Source organism: Indicator indicator, chromosome 3 (assembly GCF_027791375.1).
Source record: "Indicator indicator isolate 239-I01 chromosome 3, UM_Iind_1.1, whole genome shotgun sequence".
Lineage (NCBI taxonomy): Eukaryota > Metazoa > Chordata > Aves > Piciformes > Indicatoridae > Indicator > Indicator indicator.
Window position 1 is genome coordinate 42,702,286 of NC_072012.1, and position 18,389 is coordinate 42,720,674.

Below are 18,389 nucleotides of genomic sequence, written 5' to 3' on the forward strand. Positions count from 1 at the left end.
GGGGTCTTTTCCAACTGAAACAATTCCATTACTATCATTGAGCATATAAATACTTCATAACTGCTTAATTTTAAGCATATAAATTGCCTTTTTTTCTTCTGAGGTCATTGTTATTCATATACTTCTGTGGCTTGCTGGAAAGGTAAGAGTGAAGGAGATGCTGTAGAGCTTTCAGTCTTTTTTAAATGTGCAGAAAGTATCCCTCTTAAGGAAAACATAGACTTCTTTTTATTTCCTTCCTCCAAAATCTGGAAATGAAGTTTAATTTTTGAAGTTCAGAACGTTTGTACTCAAGCTGAGGCACAAAACAGTGTGTCTGTAATTTTGCTGCAGAAAGACCTTTACCTGAAAGTGCTTCTGCAGTGAAGATTCAAATACCACAGAATCACAGAATTGTAGGGGTTGGAAGGGACCTCGAAAGATCATCCAGTCCAACTCCCCTGCCAGAGCAGGATCACCTAGAGCAGATCACACAGGAATGCATGCAGGCAGGTTTTGAATATCTCCAGAGGGAGACTCCACAACCGCCCTGGGCAGCCTGTTCCAGTGTTCTGGCACCCTCACAGGGAAAACATTTTTCTTCATGTGTACATTGAACTATTGTTCATGTTTTACTAAAGCAGCCTTTAGCATATTTCTTTTACCTTCAGTTTGCTGGAAATTTTTTTTTCTTATTGGATGCATATGGAAAAAAGGTGATTAGGTTTGTTTTCAAAGGAAATAAGAGAGAATTTCCTGAGGAAGTTAAACAGATGGGCTTCTCCTGGGAAAGCATACATACAATTAATATCTTTCTATTCATAGGTATGTCACAAACACAGGGTGAAAACTGAGATGGTAGCTGTGCTTGGAAGCAAACATCAGAGGGAAGACTCTTAAGTTATTGTTGTGTCCCAACACGTAGTAATTTTCCTGGTTTCAGCAGTGTGTGTTGTGGTCAACATCATGCCAAATTCTGTTGTGTCAACACCTTGCAACATTTCTTTGCTTTTGGTGTTCCCCAGTCTGAGGACTGCTGTTCTGAGGGCAGAACTTTGAAACTGCAGAGCCACTGTTCTCGGATGAGGTGCAGAAGAGGGTAAAGACACTGGGAGATGATGTCTTCCCAGGGAGTTCAAGGACATGCTCTATTCTCAACAGCCAGGGTATATCTGCTGGAACTGAGAAAGAGCAAAGCAGGGCTCCAAAAAACTTCAGGGGATGGTCTCCCCTCTTTTACTTAGTTCCTCGTGCCCTGTGCACAGAGGGCAGCTCAGTGCCACATCAGTGCCTTCACCTCTGTTGGGAGGTTGGTAATACATCTGGCACTCCAATCTGAAAATTTGAATTAGCTCTTACGTTTCCTTTGCCCTTTCTGCTCTTCCAAGCAGTGGAACCTTTTCCCACATTGCTTCAGTTTGTCCTAATTTTTCACCTTTGTAGCATAGCCTTTTTCACAAGAGACAATAGCTGGTGGGATCCTATATCTCACCAAATACTTGTTGCTGTTGTAGATGAATGTCTCCAGGTATGGACAGAGCAGTGCAGTTGTATTTCCCTCCAAGCTGTCAATTTTACTGTTAGAAATTCAGTACCACACAGAATTTGACTTACAGATCCTAAATTTAGCTTTCATCACCTTTGCTTTTTTAGAAATTCTTATCAGTCATTCAGTAACCTTGATACTAAATGGATTAACTTCTCAAAATGCATTTATTTCTAGGAGTAACTCTCATGGCACTTTGCTTTTAAATATTAAGGCTTGACCTGTAACAAGGTGAATTACTATTTAAGAGCAGTCTCAGTACTGTTTGCTATGGGAAAGTTCTTTCCATGTAAAAGCAACATGCAGGCAAAGAAAATGTCCCTTTCAAAGCAGTAAACCCTGCCTGAACTACTTTTTGCACAATCACAGAATGTTAGGGGTTGGAAGGAACCTTGAAAGATCATCCCATCCAACCCCCCTGCCAGAGCAGGATCACCTAGAGCAGATCACACAGGAACACATCCAGGTGGGTTTTAAATAGCTCCAGAGAGGGAGACTCCACAACCCCTCTGTGCAGCCTGTTCCAGTGTTCTGGCACCCTCACAGGGAAAAAACTTTTTCCTCATGTTTCCATGGAACTTCCTATGCCTCAACTTTCACCTGTTGCCATTGTCCTGTCACTGGGCATCACTGAGCAGAGCCTAACTCCATCCTCTTGGCACTCACCCTTTACATATTTATAAACATGAATGAAGTCACCTCTCAGTCTCCTCCTCTCCAAGCTAAAGAGCCCTCAGCCTCCTCAGTCTCTCCTCATAAGGAAGATCTTCCACTCCCTTCATTATTTTTGTGGCTCTGCGCTGGACTCTTTCAAGCAGTTCCCTGAGGTCCTTCTTGAAGTGAGGGTCCCAGAACTGGACACAATATTCCAGATGCAGCCTCACCAGGGCAGAGTAGAGGGGGAGAAGAACCTCTCTTGACCTACTAACCACAGCCCTTCTAACACACCCCAGAATGGCATTGGCCTTTTTGGCCACAAGAGCTCATTGCTGGCTCATGGTCATCCTTCTATCCACTAGGACCCCCAGGTCCTTTTCCCCTTCACTGCTCTCCAGCAGTTCAGTCCCCAACCTATACTGATCCATAGGATTGTTCTTTCCCAGGTGCAAGACGCTACACTTGCCCTTGTTGAATTTCATTCCATTTCTCTCTGCCCAACTCTCCAGCCTAAGTCAGGCTGCATGGCAGCACAACCCTCCAGAGTGTCAGCCACAGTTTTGTGTCATTAGCAAACTTGCTGACAGTGCACTCTGTGCCCTCATCCAGGTCGTTGATGAATATATTTTGGTTCTATTAAAACAACTGTGAGATCTGCTGGGCACTCCTCCCTGAGGGGTTGAGATTTGTTACCCAGGCAATCTAAGGAACACATTTCAAAAGTCACACCTATTATGGATACATTACCAATTCATACAGCTGGTTCCTGTGGAGCAACTTCCTTCAGACCTCTGAGAGAGTATTTGTATCTGGCAGGCAATGATACAAAAATCAGATTCCCATCATGCACTGCTATTAGATTAGTGTAATTCCACTGAGAGAGACAGAACTGTTTCTGGTTTAGTCCATTAATTTGTCAATAAAAAGACCTGTGTGCTCCAGTATGGGATACTGTATGGTCTGTTGAAATTAGCAGAGAAACGGGAAATCCCATAGCTAATCAGTGTAGGGATTTATCAATCAATCCAGTGCCCATGGCTGGCAGCAGTTAACTTCAGAGGATGTCAAAGGAAAATATGTGCAGGAAATTTGGGATTTTCTTACTTGCTGTACAGGCTTTTTTGTTTGGTTGAGGATTCTTGTATTTTAAGTTATTGCAGTGAGTGTCTGGTGCTCTGCAACCTGGGAGCTTCTAAATTCCTGACCTACCTTCCATAGCCCATTAACTTCCCTGCAGTCTGAGAACAGTGTGTTCATACAAACAATCCTTCCTGATCACAGTAATACCTTCTTATAACCAATTCCACAGGCAACATGAATGATATATGTAAAAACATCATTCTTTTGTCCGTGTTACATTAGAATCATAGAATTGTTAGGGCTGGAAGGGGCCTCAAGGATCATCTAGTTCCAACCCCCCTGCTATGGACAAGGACCCTTTCCACTAGATCAGGTTGCCCAGAGCCACATCGATCCTGGCCTTAAAAACATCCAGGGATGAGACTTCCACCATCTGGTTGGGCAACCTGTTCCAGTGTCTCACCATCCTCATGGTGAAGAAATTCTTCCTAACATCTAATCTAAATCTCCCCTCTTCTAGCTTGGATCCATCCCCCCTAATCCTATCACTATCTGACACTCTCAAAAGCCCCTCCCCAGCTTTCTTGTAGCCCCCCTTCAGATACTGGAAGGCCACAATAAGGTCTCCTCAGAGCCTTCTCTTCTCTAAACTGAACAATCCCAACTCTCTCAGCCTATCCTCACAGGAGAGGAGCTCCAGCCCTGAATTGCCATTCAGTTTAATATTGCCCTGTTAAACACAATGCAGGATAAACAGACATGTTTAGTTCTGTTTCATTTGGCAATAGTGGCTTTGTATGCCTAAGGTCACTTTGTCACATCTGTGCTTCCTGTTAGGGGTAGACTAGATAGAAGATGTAGAAATTAAAATAAGATTGTGTATTAGAATACACACCCAGCGTTGAGGGCTTCCCAGTTTTCCCAAATGTTGTTGTCATCTTTACATTTTCTTTGCTTACAAACGTAAACCCAAGAAACTTACCACCCCTCACCTACCCACCAAGGAATCCCTGCCAGTGAGCCATCCAGCAGAGATGTGTTTTCAGGAATTAATACTGTTACTGCTAGATTCTTAGCTGCATTTGTATCATTGAACTAATTTCTGCCAGTGAATGCTATTTTTGCATTTGAGAATTCCCCATACCACATCTCTGAAAGGTTTCCAAGTTTGTAACTCTTAAACACTGAACCACAGAACGCTAGGGGTTGGAAGAGACCTTGAAAGATCATCCAGTCCAACTGCCCTGCCAGAGCAGGATCACCTAGAGCAGATCACAGAGGAATGCATCCAGGCTGGTTGTACACCCTGCAGTTCCTCACTGACAGGAGCTCTTAGCACTACTGCAGAAGCAGCAAACCACTAGACAGCCTTCTGTAGGCTGGGCAGTCACAGAATCATAGAAATGTTCAGGTTGGAAAAGTCCCTCAGGATCGCCAAGTCTAACCAATAACCCTTCTCTACAAGGCTCACCCCTAAACCATATCCTAAACCATACATCCAGGGTTGATGACAACCACCTCCCTGGGCAGCCCATTCCAATGCCTGACCACTCTTTCCATGAAATTTTGTTTCCTAATGTCCAGTCTAAACTTACCCTGTTGTAGCTTGAGGCTGTTCCTTTTCTTCTGTCACTAATTTCCTGTGAAAAGAGACCAACACCAACCTCCACAACATCCTCTCAGGTAGTTGTAGAGAACAGTGAGGTCTCCCCTCAGCTTCCTCTTCAAACTAAACAGCCCCAGCTCCTTCAGTTGCTCTTTGTAAGATTTATTCTCCAAAATATTACTTATCTCCAAATAAATATTATTTATTTTAGTTATTTTAAAAAAAGAGCTGCAAACTATAACCTCAATAAAGGAGCTATCATTATATTTTCTTGCTCAGGATGAAGTTAATTTTAAAAAGATATTTCTATGCAAAACGTTGTCATAAGGGGGCAGTGGCTTTCATTACCAGCCCGATTCTTTGGGGAATTACAACCTCAGCAATTTTAATTTACACCAGACAGAAAGTTGCTATGCTAGTCATTAGCCCAGATGTTAATTTCCATCTAAATATTGCTCTAATTATGTAAAGAAAATTGTCATCTCAGGGACTCTGAGTTATTGGAATCAACACAGCATGGGATTTGAAACCCGTATTTTGCAGGTTTTTCTTTTATGTTTTGAGACTGGTGAAAATTTTTAATCTGTTCGAGCTCAGGTGCTTTTGGTTTTGTGCATAAGGAACTAGAAGCTGTTAAAATCACAGCTGTTTCAGCTGATGTCTGGCCACATCTCTGAAGATACCTGCTGGCAGACATTCAGCAGGGGCCCTGACATCAGTTGGTTTCCAATCCAAGCATGAGTTACAGGATGAAGTCCATTAGAAGGGTAAAGCTGAATTTACCAGCACACTGAGAGAAGATTAGCCAGGACTGCTGTAACCCACCTTTGTGTTTAGAAAAGCCCAGCCTCTCCTGCAGAAACCAGAGCAACTTGGGATGTTGGAGCAAGCAGAGCCACCTGAGGCAACTTCAGGCCACATGGACCTATGAGGAGCGGCTGAGGGAGCTGGGGTTGTTTAGCCTGGAGAAGAGGAGGCTCAGGGGAGACCTTACTACTGTCTACAACTGCCTGAATGGGGGCTGTAGCCAGGTGGAGGTTGGTCTCTTCTCCCAGGCAACCAGGGACAGAACGAGAGGACACAGTCTCAAGCTGCACCAGGGGAGGTTCAGGCTGGGTGTTAGGAAGAAATTCTTCACAGAAAGAGTGATTGGCCATTGGAATGGGCTGCCCAGGGAGGTGGTGGAGTCACTGTCCCTGGAAGTGTTTAAAATAAGAGTGGATGAGGCACTTAGTGCCATGGTTTAGTTGATTAGATGGTGTGATGATAGTTTGGACTTGATGATCTTGAAGGTCTTTTCTAACCTGGTTAACTCTGTGATTCTGTGACTGCCCCTGTGGTGGAGTCATCCTTAAGTGGTCTGGAGCTGCCTGCCCCACTGAGAAAGGGTTTTAAGAAAGCAGATTGAAGCACTAGGCTTCACTGTTGTGATGTTCTCAGTAGATCTGCACACTCATCATGTGAAAGTCAGAATTCTCAGACACACACGTGGCAGTGTCCCTCCTCATGTGCAGGGAAATCACAAAATCACAGAATTATGAGGGTTTGAAGGGATCTCAAGGATCATCTAGTTCCAATTCCCCTGCCATGGGCAGGGACACCCTCCACTAGATCAGGTTGCTCAGAGCCACATCCAGCCTTGCCTTAAAACCTTCCAAGGATGAAGCTTCCACCACCTCCCTGGGCAACCTGTTCCACCCTCATGGTGAAGAACTCCTTCGTAACATCTAATCTGAATCTCCCCTCCTTTAGCTTGGATCCATTCTCCCTAGTTCTATCACTACCTGACACCCTCAAAAGCCCCTCACCAGCTTTCTTGTAGGCCCCATTCAGATACTGGAAGGCCGCAATAAGGTCTCCTCAGAGCCTTCTCTACTCCAAACTGAACAATCCCAACTCTCTCAGCCTCCTCTCTCCCTTCCTTTGCCACAGCAGATGTTAAAGGCATTCCCATTTCTTTCATCACACTGCTTCCTCAGACCTTTGATTATTCATCTGAGTTTTTTCATCTTATTTTCGGAGGTCTTGCCTGCCTGGCCTCCACCCCACTGCCCAGCCACAAAGGCGCCCTTGCATCAGGAGGCAGAGGCCTCTTTCCCAGCAGCAGCTATTGTAACCTTTGAATATGCTGTGTATGTTTTCTGCAGCTTGCAAAGCAACCCAGATGTTTCACACTTAGGGCACGGATTGATTATGTTTCTTTGTAAGGGACGTATTATAACCACTGCCTGAAGTCTGCCTTAGCTCAGCTGCTCTCAGCTCTGCTCAATAAGAATAAGCACTAAGAAAATGCAGTAAATGGGTTTTAGGAAATCAAAATGCACAGACAAGCCAGGGTGGAATCTGACATCTGTTCTTTTCTCCCTACCCAGAGTGTGAGCCCATAGAAGCTATAGCCAAGTTTGACTACGTTGGAAGATCTGCACGAGAACTGTCTTTCAAGAAAGGAGCTTCCCTTCTGCTCTATCACCGAGCATCTGAAGACTGGTGGGAAGGAAGGCACAATGGCATTGATGGCCTTGTCCCTCACCAGTACATAGTGGTGCAGGATATGTAAGCAGTGTCTGCTGTGACTGGATTCTCGATGGGGTGTAAAAAACCATGCTAAAGCAGTTAGCATAGTGATTTCCAAACAGGACAGTGGTTTGGAGTCTCAGATAGATGAAACCTTTGTTTTCTATGCAGGATGCCTCTGTCTTCACTGCCCTGAATTGACAGCTCAAAAGTTACTACTGGGCTAAGCTACTTTGGTCATGGATATGTTCCCAGTACATTAAGAGACAGATGCTGCTGCACCTATATTAATTTGACCATTTCTTAGTAGTAATAGCTGGCATTCAGAATAACGAGGGCTGGAGAAGTGCAATCCTGAGCTCTTGCTTTACAGTATTAAGTATGTGCTTTGCCAAGGATGATAAAGTTCTTCCTTACAGAAAGTTTACACATGAAATGTAAAGAGCTCAGTAAACAGAAGGATTACAACAATTTTTGGAGACATGGAGGGGGGGCTGCAGTTCTTTCTGCAGGCCTGGTTTTCTTAAGAGGATTAAAATCTGGGAGTGCCGAGGTGCTCTCTGTCACAACTCACTGACTTCTCATCTCACCATGTGTGTTCTGTTCAGGGATGATACTTTCTCAGATACACTGAGCCAGAAAGCAGACAGTGAGGCCAGCAGTGGACCCATAACTGAGGACAAGTCATCATCAAAGGACATGAACTCTCCCACTGACCGTCACTCTGATGTCTATTCAGGAAGGTAAGCTTGGGCATAAAATGTTTTCAGTAGTACTGCTCACAGCTCAAGTAACACATCAATTACTTCTCCACGTGCTTGTGGTGGATCACTACAATTTGACCTGTAACCACTTCTTCATTGGTGCAGGCAAAGAAAGAGATCAGAACCTCCGCCTCCTCTAAGACGCCCCGGCAGAAGCAGTGATGGTCACTGCCCAGTACACCCACCTCACCCTCTCTCCAACTCGACCATGGAGCTAGGTTCTCCCAACCTGGCAACTCACTGCAGTCCTAGAGCCCTCCTTCAAAACCGCAACCTCAATGCTGACAGCCCCGAAAGGCGACGTAGGCCTGGACATGGCAGCCTCACTAACATCAGTAGGCACGACTCTCTGAAGAAGATTGATAGCCCTCCAATTAGAAGATCTACATCATCTGGCCAGTACACAGGTTTCAATGACCATAAACCACTGGATCCAGAGTCAATAGCTCAGGTTTGTGTTGGTTTTTTTCTTTACTGTCACTCCAATTTTCTAAGGAGTGAGTCTCAGGGCATGTGCACTGCTAGGAACATGTCTGCAGGAGAATACCCTCATCAGCTTCCCAAGCAGCCTCTGTGCAAGAGATGCATTAAGGGTTCCTGGAGAGAAGCTGCACAAGGGGGAATAGACATTGCAGAAGCAATAAAAAAAATCATTTCCCTATATACTGGAATGAAATTGCCTCTGCCACACAGAGCACTAGGACAGTGTGTGATTACAACAGCTACGTAAATCACTGGGCTCTGATGAAAGCTGGCCTGTTCTATCTTGCATGTAATTAGTATTCAATTATTTCTCCTTATTATGGTATGCAGAAAAGTGCTCTGACTGGCTAGTAGCAACTATCGTCATTCCAAGCACAGATTTATATGTCAGGGTCTTGTGGATTTTTTTGTAGGTTTCATATAGTTCAGATATCTAGCTCATACTCTGTGTTGATTTGATGCTTGTAGTTGTGCCTGAAAACATAGCGTGCAAGATGTTGCACCTGCATAAATCATCCTGTCCCTGTGTGCACACTTACCTGTCTCATTCCTGGCAGTGAAGAGGTGAGGAGGATGGAATAGGGAGCACAACAATCATCGAATTGGTCTGTGTACAGAGCTGGTAACAGCTCTTGAGCAAATAGATGCCGCTGCCTACAGAACTCACATTTTTGTCTAGGTAGGATAAAATGATTACTAGGGGCACCCTGAGGGGACAATATGATTGCAAAGGTATTTTACAACAACGCTGGCACTTTTAAAATGGAATGCATTGGGACTAGTTGGTTTTCAAACTCTGTTTCCAACAAGGGATAAAAGGGGGACTGTCATGCTTGGGTCAGAAAGCTGAACCATGTATTAGAATTAGAAAGTATTTTGCTCTTATTTATCTTATTTATTTACTTTCCTGGAACCACATACAGTAATGTTTGGCTTAAGCTATTTTTATTTTATGGCTAGACTAATGATCATTCAGAAGTGAGGCAACCCAGACTTTGATTAAACTACATGAAATTCACTGCGAGCAAGCAGGGAACACCAGATACTTTTAACTCTTATTTGTACCTCAATACCCCTGAAAAGTAGTAAACTGATATCTTGGTGCATTCTTTCAGCATCTATGCCAGAAATCCTGATGAAAAAAATAAGTTTCCTGGTGAAAAAAATAATTTCTTAGATAAGCTCTCTGAAAAATATCTTGCATGGTTTTTTCTACTCAAGATTTAACTCGGAGAAACATGAGAAGAGCTGATAGGCACAGAAGCTTTAATGCCTTACAAAACCAGAGTTTATAATCCATGTGAGGGAATACAGATCCCAGACACCTAAGACACTAGATGAAGGGAGCAGTTAGCTGAGTAAGCAGATGGACTGAAATCTTTACAGGTGTCAGTACCCAAGAGGTGACAGAAGTCTTCACAGTTAAAAGCCCTGCTAAAGCAAATGTCCACTGTCCGGACAGTCACTTAATAAATGGCTTGCAGGGTTTGGGTTAACTGATTCTTGTTATTCTCTGATGTTAGCAGATTAAATATTTGTAACATCCAGACAAAGCTGCTATCTTGTCAGTCCTGGAATCATAGAATGCTCTGGGTTGGAACGGACCTCCAAGGGTTATCTAGTCCATCCCCCACTCTGGTAAGCAGGGGCATCTTCAGCTAGATCAGGTTGCCCAGAGCCTTGTCAAGCCTCACCTTGATTATCTCCAGGGATGGAACCTCAACTACCTCCCTGGGCAACCTGTTGCAGTGTTCCACTACCCTCATGTTCTAACATCCAATCTAATCTGCTTTTCTCTAGTTTGAAGCCCTTGCCCCTTGTCCTATCACTGCAGGCCTTTGGAAGCACTCTTTCTCCATCCTTCTTGTAAGCCCCCTTGTAGGTAGTGGAGTCATAGTGTCTTTCAGTAAATGTGGTGGAAATAGCACTCTATTGTTAAAGAATGGATGGCTGGCAAATTAATTCCTGCATTTTTTGGTCCCTGCCCTTGCTCCTCTGGTGGTTTCCATTTGGTAACAATTGGATGATGTGCTGCTCTCTCTGTGCTGTGACCCAGGACATCGAGGAGACGATGAACACAGCGCTGAACGAGCTCCGTGAGCTGGAGCGGCAGAGCTCGGCCAAGCATGCCCCCGATGTGGTCTTGGACACCTTGGAACAGATGAAGAACACCCCCACTCCTGCCACCTCCACAGAGTCACTCAGCCCTCTGCACAGCGTTGTCTTACGGAGCTCTGAGCCTCAGATCCGCCGCAGCACTAGTTCTTCCAGTGACACCATGAGTACTTTTAAGCCCATGGTGGCCCCTAGAATGGGAGTGCAGCTGAAACCTCCTGCTCTTAGGCCAAAACCTATTGTTCTTCCAAAAACAAATCCTAGCATAGGGCCTTCCCCTCCTTCCCAGGGTCCAGCCGACAAATCTTGCACAATGTAGGCAGCTCAGCCACCCGCAGTGCCCGGCTGGGGTATGCTAGGGAAAAGGGATGGATTAACGATAGAAGCCAGGGCTCCACAACATCGTTTGTTCATGTTTGTAACTGGAGAGGCTTTGGGTTTCAGTGTTTTTGAATGTATTGTCTGAAACTTAGCTGCGTCAACATGGGCATTTTGTATTTTGTATGGTTTCGGTTACAAGAAAAACTGGACAATTGTGCATCCTTTTGGAAACAAACAAACAAGCAAACATGGACTTACTTGAAACCTGATGCTGCACTATTTGTAATAAAACCAACACGGTTCACAAACAGCTTACCATGGTGTACCATACTTCACAATCTGACTGTAGCTATAGAATAGCAGATCCTGCACAGAACTAAGGGGAGGGGTGGGGGTTCAGGGGAGGTAGGATCTCTCATTTTTAGGTCACTAAACCAAATCTCAAGAAGGTTAGTAGAAGCTAAAATCTAGCATGTGAGGATTAAGTGTCTGTGTGGAAAGTTTAAGTCATCTCAGGCCACATTTCTTATTTAAGACACATCAAAAAAAAAAAAATCCCAAACAGAAAACCACCAAACCCTCACAAGTCTCATAACTGGCACCAAATTTTAGCTTTGCTGTTGACAGTCTCACTATAGACAAACTCTGGGTGGATGCTCTCACCGATAACAAGCAGCATTCTAGGTCACAACTAAAGCACACCTCCAGTATAGCATCTAGAGGCTCCTTTTGCTGTACCTTTTCCCATGAAGCTAGGTCTTCATTCCCTGATGCCACATTTCTCACAAAAGCTACATTCATTTAAGTTCATAGTTGAGGAAGCCGGGCTCTGGGGAGTACATGAACCTCTTGGTCCATTAGGCAGGCTGATGGGCGATTAAAAGGATCGACTACACAGTTCAGCAAAGTATCCCATTGACTTTAGTGCTCAGTACCCAATTAAAGACAGGATTTGAGTTGTAAGAGTCAAGAGTTTTGAGCTGACCTGGCTCTGTTGCCTTGCACGGTGGAAACACTGTGCACATCCTTGGTTATGCTGACAGCAGCAAGACAGGGAGACTCTCAAGGGAATCTCTCAAGAGAGAATCCCTCCTGCTAGTAACACAGGGGTCACTCATAGGACAGGCAGCTGAGTTGCTACCACCTAGATTCAAGCTGACTAAAGTTTTCCATAACCACTTTTCCCCCTCTTCCCCTCATTTTTTCATATTATAGAAATCAGTCCCTTTCTTATGACTCTGTGAGTGACAACTGTCAACTTTGCTTAGTGCTCTGTCGTTAAACTCTGTTAGGTGTGAGCTACATGTACAGCTGGTTTGCACATTGCAACAGTAAGCCATAATATTGTTTCTGTGAATATATTTTCCCAACTTCCAATCCATAAAATAAGTTTCTGTGAATATTTCCCGACTTCTAATCCATAAAAATCAGTTTCTGTGAATATATTTTTCTGACTTCCAATCCATCAAATAAATTCCAGCTAAGAAGATGGGGAAAGAAATCAATTGAGGTCCACCTCCAGGAGTACAACTGGCTTTAAGATCTGTCTTTCCACCTATTCTTAAGATCTCGTTGTTGGAAAGCTTGAAGTTGTACCACTCCCTGAACATAAATAGTTGAGTTTGGGAAGGGAAAGAGTAGTGACAAAATCTGATAGGCATCATTACTGAGGTGACAGAAGCAGTTCCCTGTTATCTGGGAGCAACTTGTTCCTGCTCTGGTTTACACCCTATAGATAGGTAACACGAAGCCCCAGGTGTTCACACTTGGTACCTGTTTAGAAGTACCTCATGAGCTGCCAAACTGCTCCTGGTATTTGCAAACCCATCTCAATACAGCCACAGGCTTCATGCACCTCTAGGTTAGAGGCAAAGTCTTAATCCACCACAGCAAAACTGTGCAGCATCCATCAGTCAATGTCCAGCCCTCTCAACTCTATGACCTTAACCCTAACCAGGGCAAGAGCCTGCGCCAGGCTGGCCCCAGCTGCAGCCCAGCACTGGTCTTTAGGGTCTGTTCACTTGGTCAGGACCAGAAGATACTTTCAAGTAGTTCCCCAGTTTACTAGAATCAGTGGAACAAACTGGAATTTCAGCTTTCATTTACATGCAGTTTTAGTCTAGTGTTTTTAAATTAACCCACCTGGCATAATTGAGATGGATTACCTGTATCTTTAAATTGCATAGGGAATTTTTGTATGTTTGAATAACTGTACTGGACTCCATAATGCTTATATTAGAAATTGTTTAGCAAAAAGAAAATATTAGAAACAGTGCATTTAGTGAGTGCATCCACATAAGTGCATTCACACAGTTAAATGTGTAGTTTGATGGTTATTATAGATACTTAAAAGTATAGTAAGTGGATATGTAACAGGAAAGACTGCTACAACTACAGACGTACTAAAAGGGTAACTCCTGCACACCTAATCCAATCAGTATTGTCCTTTACTGTCAAGTTTGATGAATTGCAGTACTGGTAGCTTCCTGCTTGTTGACTGTTACCTAATTGTGTCAATGTACATCTGTAGTATGTACATGTGAAAGTGCCTTTAAATTTTAGAGGAGCTTTAGCCTTGCTCTTGTACTGTTGCATTTCCATTGCATCCTTCCCTGTTTGTGTATGGCTGCATTCCCATTGCATTCCTTCCACTCTCAAAAGAACAAGTAAAAACATGGAAATTTCACGGTTCTGGAAGAGAAATGTACTGTTAATCTGTTGTGACAATGCACTTTTATGTATAGTACTGTACATTTTTGGCATGTACCATTTACAAGCTTCAGTATACATTCAGGTTTGTTCCTCATAGTGTATCTTTATAATAAAGAAGAAAGTTCTGTCTGCGTGTGTGGCTTTCCTGGGTAAACCACCTGGGTATCTTCTAAAGTGGATTGCAGATCTACCTTTACCTTCCATGTAAAGGGAAAACCATCAGTGTCCATAAAAGGTGTCCATAGAAGGGCCACAAGGATGATCAGAAGGCAAGAGCACCTCTTATGAGGACAGGCTGAGAGAGTTGGAGTTGTTCGCTTTGGAGAACAGAGACCTTTTTGTGGCCTTCCAGTATCTGAAGGGAGCCTACAAGAAAGCTGGTGAGAGACTTTTTAGGGTGTCAGGTAGTGATAGGACGAGGGGGAACGGATCCAAGCTAGAGGAGGGGAGATTTAGATTAGATGTTAGGAAGAAGTTCTTCACCATGGGGGTGGTGAGACAATGGAACAGGTTGCCCAGGGAGGTTATGGAGGCCCCATCCCTGGATGTTTTTAAGGCCAGGTTGGATGTGGCTCTGGGCAACCTGATTTGGTGTGAAGTGTCCCTGCCCATGGCAGTGGGGTTGGTGCTTGGAGTTGCTATATGATCCTTGGAGTTCCTTCCAACCCTGGCAATTCTGTGATCCCCCAACTACCCACACCCCACCCTGCATTGTTGTCCCGTCACCCACCACCACCACCCTCCTGCTCTCCACAGGAAAAAAATTGGGGTGTAAAAACCACTCCAGCTTCCATATGTTAAAAACAGTCCCAGAGTGAAAAGAATACAAAAGTCTGCCTGGGTCATTTCCTACAGCAGCAGGGATACCCTCACACTGCATGTGGGGGATGGGGGGGCACAGTGCCATAGGTAATTTGAGATGTTCAGCCACAGATTAGATCCTGTCAAAGGTGATTCCTGGGTTGGGACTGCAGCTGCCCAGACAGGCTCACCATGCTTCCCAGCTCACATGCATTTAGGGGAAGAATTGCTACCTGGAAACACGTTTCCAGTCCTTGCATTAAAAAAAAAAAAAAAATAAGAAGCAGGGACCACATCTGAAAGGGTTGGTTTTAAAGTCCTTTGTGGCTTGGACCACCATCTGCCCAAAGAGGAAAATGGACAGGTGTCAGATGGGGCAGGGTAGTACCAGAGGACAGGCCTGCTAACCACCTTTGGCTATGAGTAGGTCTTGTGCTTCTTATGCTGGGAAAGCTGCCGTAAAGCAACCATTCCTTAGTGAGCTCGTTGATCAGCCTGTGGTGGCAGCCTTTGTATCACACTGCGCAGTGACCTACTTCAGGTCCTTCTTCTTGTCCCCCACTACACAAAAAAACAACTTCAGAAATTCAGGAGGGAACAGCAAGGGTCAGTCCTCCCACATTCAAGGTCCTCCACAGCCCAGAGGACATGTAACCCAATTTCCACAGTCCATCCATACCCTGGTGGCAAGAGAGGCCTCTGTAGTGTCTTCTAATCTGTTTTAAAATAGATAAGAAAAAAAAGACAAGAGTTGTCTCCTCCTGTTGTGTAATGTGAAGTTTTGGTGGTGTGTTGCAGCAATGACTTAGTTTGCTTCCAGGTTTTGTAGTGGAAAAAAGCCCAGCTCTCATGGGGAATGCAGAAGGTTTTGGCAGGTGAGTAGAGAGCTACTGACTTTAGTGGCACTCAACAAAGCAAAGGAGTGCTGACATTTTGCTGAAGAAAATGTATTAACTGCACAGAAACAGGCAGCAGTGGCAGTGCAGTGTTTAGGTCTCAGGCCACTGCTGAAAACTGCTGTTCCAAGCCATGTGCAGTTCCAGGCCCCAGCCCTGCCCCAGCCTGCTCAAACACCTCCTAAGCCAGTGTGAGGAACCTACAGAGGATCAGCTAGGTTTTAACTTCTCCTTGGGAGAGATGTGTGGTTTGTTGTCCACTTTGCAGCTCACCATGAGTTGCTCTGCTCAGAGGGGTCCACAGTTTCCTTGTTTAATTACTCCTACTCTATGGGACAAGCCTTGATGCTGATCTGGATGGTACATGGGGAACAACTGAAACCAGCTTAAGTATTAACTAGTGATGGTGCAGGATGAAAGTGCCATTCTTGCAGGTAGGAATATTGGTTTTTTTCATTAACTTGGCTCTTGGTGGGAAGGAAAGACCAAATTCAATATATGAAAGCCTGAATAGATCAACAGTTTAGCATCTTAAAATCCAGTTGGCTAGAACAGTTCAATTACTGTTAAACCACCAAATCACCACTAGTTTAGACACACCACTGTAACTCCAGCTACTGCCTTGCTTTCTGTTTTACTCAAGGGCATTTGCAGGTTATGCAGCTGACCACAGAGGTCTCTGCTGGCACTGTGGCTCTGGCAGACAGCGTGAGCAAGTTTTCCTGCCAAGGAGGCTGTGACGATGGGATACCTTTGACCTGGGGGCTCTACTCATTCGGTGCCACATCTTGCCTGGATGGCAGCAGCCTTGGCCTCAGCCTCGCTCACACCAGCCTCCCAGGCCTGTCCCTGACACACGGCCCTGCTGGATGCCCCTCCTCTGCCCCATTGTCCCTCTGCACACCCCTGTGACCCTAGCACAGCATTTCAGTTCCTCTTGTCCAGCCATGCTACTGCTCAACAAGGCCAAAAGTGGTGGAAAGGAAATGGAAAATGGCAGATCACAGACCAGGCCTTCTGATGCAGTGTCCTAGCCAGATGGGAGAACAAAACTTGTGTGGTGGCATTAAGAGCGATCTATTTCCTTACCTTCTCACTCACATGGCAGATAAGTCAAGAACAAGCATGGTCCAGGAGCTGGAAGGTGATATGCAGAATTTGTTGCTGACTGAGGGATTAAGTAATATTATAGAATCACAGAACTATTGAAGCTGGAATAGACCTCTGAGATGAAGTCCAGCCTATGACCTAACACCACCACAGCGACCAGACCATGTCCCCAAGTGCCACATCCAATCTTTCCTTAAACACATCCAGGGACAGCAACTCCACCACCTCCCTGGGCAGTCCATTCCAGTCTCTAATTACCGTTTCCATGAGGAAGTGCTTCCTAACAGCCAACCTAAACCTCCCCTGGCACAGCTTCAGGCCATGCCCTTTGGTCTTGTCACAAGTAGCCTGGCAGAAGATCCTGACCCCGACGCCCACCTTACTACAACTTCTCTTCAGGTACTTGTAGAGTGTGTTAAGGTCCAGCTCCCTCAGCCTCTCCTCATCAGACTTTCCCTCCAGTCCATTCCCCAGTCTCGTTGCTCTCCTCTGGACCCTCTCCAGCACCTCAATATCTTTTTTGAAGTGAGGGGCACAGAACTGCACATAGTGCTCGAGGAGAGGCCTCACCAGTGCAGAGTACAGGAGTGGAACTACATCCCTAGTTCTGCTGGCCACACTATTCCTGACACATTAACTAACACCAACGGGGTGCAGCTGCTTTGGCCAAGGCACAGGTGTTCTACCACCACTTTCTCAGTACATACCTGCCAATCAAACCCAGCAAGAACACAACTTTTCATGCAGAACTCTGAAGTCAGCTGAGCTGTGTCCCATGGCAGCTGAAGGACAGTGCATCCTCAGTTGTGCCACTGACATCTCCCATCAGGGTCAGGCCATACTGGTCACTGCAGACAATAAAGAGAAGCTTTCTCATCCGGGTTGGAGGTTTTCCTCTTTTTTTAGTTAAGAAACTGCACTTTTTTTTTTTTTTCACCAAGTAGTGTAGCAATGAAATAAGAGTGTGAAGCACAAGGTGAAACAAATTCAGCTGTAAAATTTGAAGACAGACAAGTTGTGCCATGCAGACGAGGTCAGACACTTGCGGAATTGAAATCAATAGCAGCTGCACTCAGTACAGCAGCATGGATAAGCCAAACCCAAACCCTGCCTGTTCTTATTTCTGTAGAGAACATTGATTCCTTCCTTAATACCTGCCACATGCATTTTCAGCAGTGTACACTGACACCTATAAACACTGACCAAACCACATAAACCAGTGGGTTACATTTATTTGAATTAATTACCCTCTAAGAGAAATAAATCACTGAGCTCAGGGAATAAGACTCTCACTGGAAGAGTTGTTTTTCTGGCAGTGACTTCTTGAATGGGATGAAACAACACTAATGTGGGGATTGATACTGGAGTGCTGGAACATGTCCAGGGAAGGGCCACAATGGTGATCAGAGAGCTGGAGTTCCGCTCCTGTGAGGACAGGTTGAGGGAGTTGGGGTTGTTCAGTTTGGAGAAGGCTCCAAGGAGACCTTATTGTGGCCTTACAGCATCAGAAGGGGGCTTACAAGACAGCTGGTGAGGGACTTTTGAGGGTGTCGAGTAGTGATAGGAGTAGGGGGGATGGATCCAAGCTAGAAGAAGGCTGATTCAGATTGGATGTCAGGAAGAAGTTCTTCACCATAAGGGTGGTGAGACACTGGAACAGGGAGGTGGTGGAAGCCTCATCCCTGGATGTTTTTAAGGCCAGGCTGGACAGGGCTGTAAGCAACCTGATTTGGTGTGAGGTGTCCCTGCCCACAGCAGGAGGGTTGGAAGTAGATGATCCTTGAGGTCCCTTCCAAGCCTGACGA

At 45.0% G+C, this 18,389-nt stretch overlaps 1 protein-coding gene across 2 annotated transcripts in view; it reads left to right on the plus strand.

Moving 5' to 3' along the window:
* Positions 1 to 11,063, plus strand: part of SRGAP1 (SLIT-ROBO Rho GTPase activating protein 1) — a 150,484-nt gene extending 139,421 nt beyond the window's left edge. For both annotated transcript variants that reach the window (XM_054399911.1, XM_054399912.1), the window contains exons 19-22: positions 7,241 to 7,421; positions 7,991 to 8,125; positions 8,252 to 8,597; positions 10,686 to 11,063. In XM_054399911.1, coding sequence (XP_054255886.1) covers positions 7,241 to 7,421; positions 7,991 to 8,125; positions 8,252 to 8,597; positions 10,686 to 11,063 — 1,040 coding nt within the window. The remainder of the gene's footprint in view (positions 1 to 7,240; positions 7,422 to 7,990; positions 8,126 to 8,251; positions 8,598 to 10,685) is intronic.
* The last annotated feature ends 7,326 nt before the right edge of the window (positions 11,064 to 18,389 follow it).